This window comes from Schistocerca americana, chromosome 8 (assembly GCF_021461395.2).
Source record: "Schistocerca americana isolate TAMUIC-IGC-003095 chromosome 8, iqSchAmer2.1, whole genome shotgun sequence".
Lineage (NCBI taxonomy): Eukaryota > Metazoa > Arthropoda > Insecta > Orthoptera > Acrididae > Schistocerca > Schistocerca americana.
The window spans coordinates 195031596-195044477 of record NC_060126.1 but is presented as its reverse complement, the minus strand read 5'-3'; the positions used below and the strand labels follow the sequence as shown (position 1 = coordinate 195044477).

The following is a 12882-nucleotide window of genomic DNA, read 5'->3' as shown; positions in this document are numbered from 1 at the left end:
AAAATAGAATATAAAACATAAACCAATGTATAACAAATACATTTCAATTCACGCAAAGATATAGCTTCAGTCACAACAAATAAAAATTATTTAGCAATACACAAACATTTCAATTCTTGCCGTGTCAACACATGGCAGTAATTTTGCGATCTGTCATTTCTCCACATCTTTATTGTTACATTCTTATCAAAAAAGTGTTCAGTATTGTGTAAATTGTAAAAAAATTGTAGACAGGTTTTTTTCTAGCATGACACGAGTGTAAAGCACTACGCCTGAGCAAACAAGTGTGACTGTAGGCCACAGAAGGTATGATACAACATAGTGACTCCTTCTCCAGTCTTGCTTTAAATTACGTGAATTGTATAGTACATGACACTTATAGTCTTCTGCACCAGAAACTAAATCACCCACACAATCAAGGATTACATAGCTAATTATGCTGTACTCCTGAATATTGATGAATTTTAATGTGTAATAAGAAATGTGAACTTATACCACAGAATCAGGAATTCACCATGTGCAGGCACGCACGCACGCACGCACGCACACACACACACACACACACACACACACACACACACACACACACACACACAGAGAGAGAGAGAGAGAGAGAGAGAGAGAGAGAGAAAGCACAGTCATCTTCACTGTTCCAAATGAGTCCAATCCATTGACATGAAATCGCCCATTATACTGCGAATTTGTTGAAAACTTTGATTTAACAGCTCTTCTGTCCTGAAAAAAATAAAACGAAAGTATTAAACAAAACTGTTCTGCAAAACAACAGGATGGCACTAACAAGGAGGGGTCCCTAGTGGTGGGATTGACTTTTTAAAATCATCTATAAAGTGAAGTAGGTTAAGGTACCAAGTTTCACACCATGCAATCATTCACCCTAGTGGTCACCCACTTCCAAGCAACCAACAAAAATAAAACATAATGATTAAGATACTGGCCTCACGCACAAGAGATTGTGGGTTCAAACCACGTCAGGTGTATTGAATTTTCATTATTTTTACATCTCTGTTGAAATTACTTTGACCATAGTTTTTATTCAGTTAATTTGATTAAATGTATTTTTTTATTTCTACTGCTTTGTCGCATCATTTTAATCAACATATTAAGTTTTGCAGTCTCTTTCATTTTTTCTTGCTACCACTCTTTTTCCATTTGGAATTTCTGTGCCTGTGATTTTAATTATTTTTATGTTGTTTTTGTTGTGGTCTTCAGTTCAGAGACTAGTTTGATGCAGCTCTCCATGCTACTCAATCCTTTGCAAGCTTCTTCATCTCCAAGTAACTACTGCACCCTACATCCTTCTGAATCTGCTTAGTGTATTCATCTCTTGGTCTCCCGCTACAATTTTTACCCTCCAGATTGGTGATCCCTTGATGCCCCAGAACATGTCCTACCAACAATCGTAAGCCAGGTATCCTGGTTGTGTGCAGGCAAGTGCAATGATTTCCATTCAGTCTGTCTCTTCTACTACATGAATTGTGGTGTCTGTTCTTTTGGGCACCACACATTCATATAACTGACTCATGTAACTGACAGCTTTAGTTTTTCTAGTAAAGTTGTGGCACAAATACCTCTTCCCACCAATTCTATTCAGTACCTCCTCATCAGTTACATGATGTACCCATCTAATCTTCAACATTCTTTTGTATCACCGCATTTCTAAAGCTTCTATTCTCTTCTTGTCTAAACTATTTATCATCCACGTTTCACGTCCCTACATGGCTACACTCCATACAAATACTTTCAGAAAAGAATTCCTGACACTTAAATCTATATTCGATGTTAACAAATTTCTCTTCTTCAAAAAAGCTTTCCTTGCCATTGACAGTCTACATTTTATATCCTCTCTACTTCGAGCATCATCAGTTATTTTGCTCCCTAAATAGCAAAACTCATCTACTACTTGAAGTCTCTCATTTCCTAATCCAATCTCCTCAGCATCACATGATTTAATAAAACTACATTCCATTATCCTCATTACACTGTTGTTGATGTTCATCTTATATCCTCCTTTCAACACACTGTCCATTCCATTCAACTGCTCTTCCAGGTCCTTTGCTGTCTCTGACAGAGTTACAATGTCATCAGCAAACCTCAAAGTTTTTATTTCTTCTCCATGGATTTTAATTCTTACTCCAAATTTTTCTTTTGTTTCTTTTACTGCTTACTCAGTATAAAGATTGAATAATATTGGGGATAGGCTACAACCCTGTCTCATGCCCTTCCCAACCACTGCTTCCCTTTCATGCCCCTCAACTCTTGACTGCCATCTGATTTCTGTGCAAATTGTAAATAGCCTTTTGCTCCCTGTATTTGACCCATGCCACCTTCAGAATTTGGAAGGGAGTATTCCAGTCAACATTTTCAATAGCTTTCTCTAAGTCCACAAATGCTAGAAAAGTAGGTTTACCTTTCCTTAATCTATTCTCTAAGCTACATTGTAGGGTCAGTATTGCCTCACGTGTTCCAACATTTCTATGGAATCTATGTGATCTTCCCCAAGGTCGGCTTCTAGCAGTTTTTCCATCCATCTGTGAAGAATTCGTGTTAGTATTTTACAGCCGTGACTTATTAAACTGATAGTAATTTTCATACCTGTCAACACCTGCTTTCTTTGGGATTGGAATTATTATATTATTCTTGAAGTCTGAGGGTATTTCACCTGTCTCATACATCTTGCTCAACAGATGGTAGAGTTCTGTCAGGGCTGGCTCTCCCAAGACTATCTGCAGTTCCAATGGCATGTTGTCTACTCCCGGGGCCTTGTTTCAACTTAGGTCTTCCAGTGCTTTGTCAAATTCTTAACACAGTATCATATCTCCCATTTTATCTTGACCCACGTCCTCTTCCATTTCCATAGTATTGCCCTCGAGTACATCACCCTTGTACAGACCCTCTGTACGCTCCTTTCTATTTTCACCCTTGTACAGACCCTCTATTTACTCCTTTCTACTTTCTGCTTTCCATTCTTTCCTTAGAACGTGTTTTCCATCTGAACTCTTGATATTCATACAAATAGTTCTCTTTTCTTCAAAGGTCTCTTTCATTTTCCTGTAGGCAGTACCTATCTTACCCCTAGTGATGTATGCCTCAACATCCTTACATTTGTCCTCTAGCCATCCCTGCTTAGCCATTTTGCACTTCCTGTCGATCTCATTTTTGAGATGTTTGTATTCCTTTTTGCCTGCTTCATTTACTGCAATTTATATTTTCTTTTTTCATCAATATTTCTTCTGGTACCCAAGGGCTTCTACTAGCCCTCATCTTTTTACCTACTTGATGATCTGCTGCCTTTATTATTTCATCTCTCAAAGCTACCCATTCTTCTTCTATTGTATTTCTTTCCCCTGTTCTTGTCAATCATTCCCTAATGCTCTCTCTGAAACTCTCTACAACCTCTGGTTCTTTCAATTTATCCAGATCGCATCTCCTTAAATTCCCACCTTTTTGCTGTTTCTTCAGTTTTATTCTACAATTCATAACCAACAGATTGAGGTCAAACTCCACATCTGCCCCTGGAAATGTCTTACCATATAAAACCTGGTTCCTAAATCTCTGTCTTGCCATTATATAATCTATCTGAAACCTTCCAGTGTCTCCAGGCTTCTACCGTGTATACAACTTTCCTTCACGATTCTTAAACTAAGTGTTAGCAATGATTGAGTTATGCTCAGAGCAAAATTCTACCAAGCGGCTTCCTCTTTCATTCGTTACCCCAGTCCATATTCACCTACTATTTGTCCTTCTCTTCCATTTCCTACTATTGAATTCCAGTCACACATGACTACTAAATTTTCATCTCCCTTCACTGTCTGAATAATTTCTTTTATCTCATCATACATTTCTTCAATCTCTTCATCATCTGCGGAGCTAGTTGTCATATAAACTTGTATTACTGTGGTAGAGGGGGCTTCGTGCCTATCTAGGTTACAATAATGCATTCACTATGCTGTTCGTAGAAGCTTACTAGTGCTCCTGTTTTTATTTATTGTTAAACCTACTCCTGCATTACCCCAATTTAATTTTGTTTATAATCCCGTGTCCACCTGACCAGAAGTCTTGTTCCTCCTGCCACTAAACTTCAGTAATTCAAACTACATCTAACTTTAGCCTATCCATTTCTCTTTTTAAATTTTCTAACCTACCTGCCTGATTAAGAGATCTGACATTCCACACTCCAATCCTTAGAACGCCAATTTTGTTTCTCCCGATAACGACATTCTCTTGAGTAGTCCCCACCCAGAGATCCAAATGGGGGACTATTTTACCTCCAGAATATTTTACCCAAGAGGACGCCATCGTCATTTAACTACACAGTAAAGCTGCATCCCCTCGGGAGAAACTATGGCTGTAGTTTCCCCTTGCTTTCAGCTGTTCGCAGTACAAGCACAGCAAGGCCATTTCAGTTAAACTTACAAGGCCAGATCAGTCAAATCATCAAGACTGTTGCCCCTGCAAATACTGAAATGGCTGCTGCCAGGCTACAGGAATCAAACGTTTGTCTGGCCTCTCAACAGATACCACTCCGTCATGGTTGCGCCTATAGTATGGCTATCTGTATTGGTGAGGCACCCTACCAACAGCAACGTCCATGGTTTATGGTTCATGTATTAACTACAATTTAATGTCTTCTGTTTTATCATCCTATATTTTTGTCCATGTTATTGCATTCATTATTTTGGTTTCTCTTTTTGCTTGAATCTCATTTTATTTATTAACCTTTGTTTCATTTAAAACTTCATCTGTGTTACTTTGTCCACAGTGGAATAAGAATTAATAGTCTAATATTTTAACAACGTCAACCATCCAAAGAGAGATACGTCTTCTAATGAAAAATACAATTTTGACACAACTGCACAGTCAATGTAAATAGAGTATTTCATGTTTTGTTTTTTAATCTATATATCAGCACTCTCAAATGTTTAAATATTATGACAGATAAATAAAAATAATTAAATTCATGCACACAAAGAACCCAATTGCAAAAAGAATAATAGGAAGGAAAAATGAAAGCAATTGTAAAAGTTAATACAGTGATTAAAATGATGTGACAAAGCAATAGAAGTTTAAAAAATTACAATTAATGCAATTAACTGAATAAAATTTTTGATCAAAGTCATTTTGATAAAGATGTAAAAATAAAAAAGAATTCAACGCACCTCAAGAGATTTGAATCTACATCATCTTGAATGAGAGGTCACCACCTTAACTTTTTTTTTAAGTTTGTTATTTGTCACCACAGATTACAGTAAAATACCACACATGAGAAAACTTTCAGTAATCCAAAACATACATTTAAATTGTATCGTGACCAAAATATAACTAGTTACAGAAGTAATATTCAATCATTTGTATATTACTCACTTTGTCTCTATGAATAATCATAATCGTCTCATGGCATGTAAAGGCTTTGGGCTCCTCCTTGCGTTGACTGTCACCCAGGTGAAGATTCAATACAGTGAAGGAGAATTTCGCACTAAGAACAATCGTTAACTTGTGTATCAGCTGACCTTCCGAGCTACAGCTGTAGAAATATTTCCTCTGGGCTGAATTCGAACTGGCAACCTATGGATTTCTGCTCACAGAGCGTCTATAGTCCACAATCCATCTAAATTCTTTAAGTCTTAGTTCGAGTTTTATTTTCTTTCTAAGTACTCCGTCACTTTCATTTGTAATTACCTGCAGTGTCAGCTGATCAGCATGTGTGGGATGACATTTCAGGGTTCTGCTGAGGTCTTCATGCCTATCATAACGGCCTCGGGGCCCACAAAGTCCCCAATGTACTTCGCCCTCAGCAGCTATCTCCTACTTGTTGCCATCACCCCTACACGGTCCACAGCAATAAGTTGAGCAGCTTGTCCTATACCCAACTTTTGGAAATGGATGTTCAGCATATTTCCAAATTGTAGATTGTGATCTTTTAATGAGAGTGTGTGAAAATACTGTTTTTCAATATACGTTTGGAAACATTACACTGCAGAAGGAGTCTGTTACAGATCCCTCTTTTACAGCTGAAGAGGATCATGTGAAATTACAAAATTTTTTTCATCGGTTACTCACAAATGAGGGCCAGCCAGAGTGAATTGTCTGGAAGGTAAGAAATTTAGGGACTTTAACCTACATCACCGTATAGATGATTTCAGCAAGTTGATCCTGCAAAAACTTCTTGTTTGGGCTACAAGTGACCAAAATTAAGGCTCTTAACTAACATTACATACCTTTCTACCTTTACAAACTTCACAAATACATTTTTTGTACTTCTTATACACGTGAAATTTGCTTTATGTCAGCACTGTGCAAAGTACCACACATAGTTCATCAAAACAGCAGCATTTACTGTATCAGAGCAAATAAATTACAGGAAATTACTACTGGTAAGTACTATTCTAACTTGGTGGAATCATAAGTTATCTGAAATGACTAACTTTAAATTACTGTTTTTAAGTTTTGAGATTTTCGAAACCTTTACAATTAACTCGAATGATGATTGGTAAGTGATGTGGTCACTGAATTAGATAAGTAAGGACAAAACTAAATAACATGCAAATATATGCATCCAGGCCTGCAACAGAAACAGACACGCTGGTCTTTTGTTTCCTTTCTGTCTGTTGCACTCTACTTTTACATGCTGCTGTCAGCCAGTCTGTTTCCTGTAACAAGTGCCCCTCTCCTCACCCTCGGATGGAGCAATATTACTTTTTCACATAAATCATACTCTACGTGAAATAGAGTTCACGTAACAAAACACACAAATACAAATCTTACAGTGCCTACATTTGTGTGCAAGAGTTATGTTGAATCAAGGGCAGAATGTTGAAGGTTTACCTTTTTTTAAAAAATTAACAAAAGTGTATTTACCTCTTGCATTACAACACTTAATAAGGGAAATGTAATCATGAGCACCCCTGTCTAGTAGCACTGATATACTGTGATAGTAGATTACACAAGACCCAGAAGACCCATCACAGCTGAGACATGAACATTCTCACCTTAAGACATCCCAGGACTGAAGTCAGTTGCATATGGGTAGCGAAACTATCACTTTCCTGTGCCTGTGGATTGCCCACCAAAACATATTGGAACGATTCTTTACATTTACGTACACCCTCCAAAAGTCACAACATAGTGTATGGGAGAGAGTATGTTGTACCATTTGCTAGTCACTCCCTTATCTGTTCCATTTCCAAATGCAATAAGGGAAACATTAATAAAAATATAAAAGCTCTGATTTCTCTTATTTTGTCTTTGTGGTCTTCACACAAGATGTATAAGTATGCTGATGGCAGTAGAATCGTTCTGTAGTCAGTCACAAATGCTGGTTCTTCAAACTTTCTCAATAGTAAGTTTGTTCACTTGGGCATCATCAGCATTACGCACAGAAATATTGGTTTTGTAAATAAAAACTAACTTCCTTGCTGCAATATATTTTATTTCTTGCAGATGCATTTCACTTTTTTACTTTAAGGTGTCTTCAGTGGAATCTAGAATGATATAGTTTCGTTTTGTCATGTTATATTTGTAGATAATAAAACAATTCCTGATTTCTTTTCACAAATAAGTAATTACTTAAAGTTCTTCGCATTTTTGGTAGGCATTTGCATTTTCTCTCATCTAGTCACATGCTGGAGGTCGCACTATAACTTCACCTATGAAACATATGCATGTTTTCATGTTACAAACTTTTCCTTCACAATTTTCATATTGTTTGACCTTGTAAACTACAACTAGTGACAAAAGACTAATAGTTTTCCATTGCACTAAGGGCGAACAGTACAAAAATTGTCAAGAAAAAAGTTCATAACTTGAAAATATGCTTATGTTTCATAACTGAAGTTTTGGTGTAGCCTCCAGCATGTGACCAGATGAAAGGAAATGCAGATACCAACCAAAAACACAAAGAATTGTAAGCAATCACTTATTTACATAAAGGAACATGTGAACAGTTTTACAATCTACAAATATCACACATCAAAACAAAACATCATTCTAGATTGCACGGAAGATGCCTTAAAGTAAAAGGCGAAACATGTCTGGAAGAAATAAAATACATTGCAGCAAGAAAGGCAATGTTCATTTACAAAACGAATTTTTGAATAGTGTTTCATGAAAAGAATTTCATCTTTCCTCCAGGGATTTCCATTTGAGTTTCCATAACAATTCCATTATATTTGCATGTTGACTGAATCTACCGGTAACAAATCTAGTAGCACGCCTCTAAGATGCTTCAATATCTCTCTTTTTAATCTGACCTGTTGGGGATACCAAACACGCAAGTAGAATTGGTTGCACAAGTTTTCTATACGTGATCTCCTTTAAACATGTGCTACATTCTCCTGGAATTCTGCCAATTAACTGAGGTCAGTTGCTTGCCTTCCCTACTACCAGCCATATGAGCTTTCTCCATTTCACATTGTTTTGCAAGTTTATGGCTATATATTTAATAGGTGTGACTGTGTCATGGAGTACACGATTAATACACTATTTCAACACTATGTGATTGTTTTCGCTATGCACCTGCATTAATTTACATAGTTCCACATTTAGAGCAAACTGCCAGTGATTCATCACAATAAATAGCAGTTCTGTCTAAGGCAGCCGGTATCCTCACACAGTCACTCAACGATGACACTTTTCCATACACCATACCAGTCATCAAACTGTTAATGTATATAGAGACCAAGAGCGGTCCGATCAACTTCCATGGGCATTTCTGACAACACCCTTTTCTCTGTTGAACAGTCACCATTCATTCAGGGAATGTATTTGGTTTTGTTACTTAAAAAGTCTTTGAGCCACTGACGTATCTGAGAACCTACACCATACACTTGCACCTTTGTTTGCAGTCTGCAGCGAGGTAGTGTGGCAAATGTTTTCCAGAACTCTAGGAATAGGGAATATGCCTGTTGCCTTCCATTCATGGTTTGCAGCATATTGTGCAACAAAAGAGCAAGTTAATATAATAGAAGGAAACATTCCACCTGGGAAAAATTATATATAAAAACAAAGATGAGGTGACTTACCGAACGAAAGCGCTGGCAGGTCGATAGACACACAAACAAACACAAACATACACACAAAATTCAAGCTTTCGCAACAAACTGTTGCCTCATCAGGAAAGAGGGAAGGAGAGGGGAAGACGAAAGGAAGTGGGTTTTAAGGGAGAGGGTAAGGAGTCATTCCAATCCCGGGAGCGGATAGGTATACACTCGCACACACGCACATATCCATCCACACATACAGACACAAGCAGACATATATGTCTGCTTGTGTCTGTATGTGTGGATGGATATGTGCGTGTGTGCGAGTGTATACCTGTCCTTTTTTTCCCCCTAAGGTAAGTCTTTCCGCTCCCGGGATTGGAATGACTCCTTACCCTCTCCCTTAAAACCCACTTCCTTTCGTCTTCCTCTCTCCTTCCCTCTTTCCTGATGAGGCAACAGTTTGTTGCGAAAGCTTGAATTTTGTGTGTATGTTTGTGTGTCTATCGACCTGCCAGCGCTTTCATTCGGTAAGTCACCTCATCTTTGTTTTTATATATAAAAGAGCAAGTTATTTACGTAAGAGCAATGCTTTCTAAATTTTCTCTGATTAGTAGTTAGAAGCGTTCCTCTTTCAAGATAATTTATTATACTTCAGTTTAGAATTTTCAAAATAATTCTGCAGCAAAATGAAGTTAAGGATACTGGTCTGTAACTGTGTAGGTTTGTTTTGCACTTCTTGTACCTGGGAGCCACGTGTGCTTTTTCTAGTCACATTTGCACTGCAAAAGAAATTCATGATAAATGCAAGCTACGTAAGGGATCAATGCAGCAGAGTACTCTCTATAAAACCGAATTACGATTTCACTTGAATCTGGCAACAAGATGGGAGGTGTGCTGAAGGAACAGGTCCCCTGCAGATAACTACAGGGCAAAAAACAGATGCACATGACCACAGATTAGGTACCTGAATGTTTTGCCAGGGATAAATGGTGAAAGAAGTATCAGGATGTTCACCTGTCATCCAATTCAAACAGCCTTCACACAACACTATTTTCACCCCTGCCGGAATGGTGTCCACAGGATGCATTGCTTCACAGTGTTCACAGCAAGCTGATACCCTGTTATTCCCTGTTATTGTCATGTACCAACCTGTATCAGAATTAATCAAATCAGGCAAACTTTTTGATGGGTCCAGCATCGAATAGAAATGTTCTTGTGCCTATTCGAATTTGTATACGCAATGTGCAAAGAGCAGAGTTACATATACAATTCAGGGCCTCCTGTACCATGTAACAGTGTGGTGTTTCTGGCTGGTATGTTTCCTCGTCAGTTGTGGTTGTTGTCCAGCTTTGAGTACTGGCAAATGATTTGCTGTACTGTGGTCATTTTAAAATGCTATTACAATTTGTGATAGTTGACAGAATCCTAACATCAGCAAGTTGTTTCCTGTAGCAGCTAACTCTGGTGGTGGAAGTTTTCCCAAATCGAATTATTCAAGGTATGCCCTTAACATGCTTTCATTTGAAAAATCGAGTGTTTGCATGATATCAGAGTTGATATGCACCCTTGTATAGGACATGTTCACAACTTGGCTTGTGCAAAAGGGCTGAAATTCCACAGCCTGCCTCTCAGTCATTTGTTCTACAGAATTATTCCGTTTCCTACGACAATATGCCCCCCCCCCCCCCCCCCCCATGAACCATGGACATTGCCGTTGGTGGGGAGGCTTGCGTGCCTCAGCGATACAGCTTGTAACAATAACCAAAACGGCCTTGCTGTGCTGGTACTGCAAACGGCTGAAAGCAAGGGGAAACTACAGCCGTAATTTTTCCCGAGGGCATGCAGCTTTACTGTATGATTAAATGATGATGGCGTCCTCTTGGGTAAAATATTCCGGAGGTAAAATAGTCCCCCATTCCGATCTCCGGGCGGGGACTACTCGAGAGGATGTCGTTATCAGGAGGAAGAAAACTGGCGTTCTACGGATCGGAGCGTGGAATGTCAGATCCCTTAATCGAGCAGGTAGGTTAGAAAATTTAAAAAGGGAAATGGATAGGTTAAAGTTAGATATAGTGGGAATTAGTGAAGTTGGGTGGCAGGAGGAACAAGACTTCTGGTCAGGTGACTACAGGGTTATAAACACAAAATCAAATAGGGGTAATGCAAGAGTAGGTTTAATAATGAATAGGAAAATAGGAATGTGAGTAAGCTACTACAAACAGCATAGATACGAAGCCCACACCTACTACAGTAGTACAAGTTTATATGCCAACTAGCTCTGCAGATGACGAAGAAATTGAAGAAATGTATGATGAAATAAAAGAAATTATTCAGATAGTGAAGGGAGACGAAAATTTAATAGTCAAGGGTGACTGGAATTTGAGTGTAGGAAAAGGGAGAGAAGGAAACATAGTAGGTGAATATGGATTGGGGCTAAGAAATGAAAGGGGAAGCCGCCTGGTAGAATTTTGCACAGAGCACAACTTAATCATAGCTAACACTTGGTTTAAGAATCATGAAAGAAGGTTGTATACATGGAAGAACCCTGAAGATACTAAAAGGTATCAGATAGATTATATAATGGTAAGACAGAGATTTAGGAACCAGGTTTTAAATTGTAAGACATTTCCAGGGGCAGATGTGGACTCTGACCACAATCTATTGGTTATGACCTGTAGATTAAAACTGAAGAAACTGCAAAAAGGTGTGAATTTAAGGAGATGGGACCTGGATAAACTGAAAGAACCAGAGGTTGTACAGAGTTTCAGGGAGAGCATAAGGGAACAACTGACAGGAATGGGGGAAAGAAATACAGTAGAAGAAGAATGGGTAGCTTTGAGGGATGAAGTAGTGAAGGCAGCAGAGGATCAAGTAGGTAAAAAGACGAGGGCTAGTAGAAATCCTTGGGTAACGGAAGAAATATTGAATTTATTGATGAAAGGAGAAAATATAAAAATGCAGTAAATGAAGCAGCAAAAAGGAATACAAATGTCTCAAAAATGAGATCGACAGGAAGTGCAAAATGGCTAAGCAGGGATGGTTAGAGGACAAGTGTAAGGATGTAGAGGTGTATCTCACTAGGGGTAAGATAGATACTGCCTACAGGAAAATTAAAGAGACCTTTGGAGAAAGGAGAACCACTTGCATGAATATCAAGAGCTTTGATGGACACCCAGTTCTAAGCAAAGAAGGGAAAGCAGAAATGTGGAAGGAGTATATAGAGGGTCTATACAAGGGTGATGTACTTGAGGACAATATTATGGAAATGGAAGAGGATGTAGATGAAAATGAAATAGGAGATACGATACTGCGTGAATAGTTTGACAGAGCACTGAAAGACCTGAGTCGAAACAAGGCACCCGGAGTAGACAACATTCCATTGGAACTACTGACAAAACTCTACCATCTGGTGAGCAAGATGTATGACACAGGCGAAATACCCTCAGACTTCAAGAAGAATATAATAATTTCAATCCCAAAGAAAGCAGGTGTTGACAGATGTGAAAATTACCGAACAATCAGTTTTGTAAGCCACAGCTGCAAAATACTAACACGAATTCTTTACAGACGAATGGAAAAACTAGTAGAAGCCGACCTCGGGGAAGATCAGTTTGGATTCCGTAGAAATACTGGAACATGTGAGGCAATACTGACCTTACGACTTATCTTAGAAGAAAGATTAAGGAAAGGCAAACCTACGTTTCTAGCATTTGTAGACTTGAGAAAGCTTTTGACAATGTTGACTGGAATACTCTCTTTCAAATTCTAAAGGTGGCAGCGGTAAAATACAGGGAGCGAAAGGATATTTACAATTTGTACCGAAACCAGATGGCAGTTATAAGAGTCGAGGGACATGAAAGAGAAGCAGTGGTTGGGAAGGGAG

The 12882-nt window shown here is 38.4% G+C and overlaps 1 protein-coding gene across 5 annotated transcripts in view; it reads right to left on the bottom strand.

The window, feature by feature from the left end:
* Window positions 1-631: 631 nt before the first annotated feature.
* Window positions 632-12882, bottom strand: part of LOC124544656 (inhibitor of nuclear factor kappa-B kinase subunit alpha) — a 177210-nt gene continuing 164959 nt past the window's right edge. For all 5 annotated transcript variants that reach the window (XM_047123274.1, XM_047123270.1, XM_047123273.1 and 2 more), the window contains one exon: window positions 632-735. In XM_047123274.1, the coding sequence (XP_046979230.1) occupies window positions 645-735 (91 nt within the window). In that variant the 3' untranslated portion in view covers window positions 632-644. The remainder of the gene's footprint in view (window positions 736-12882) is intronic.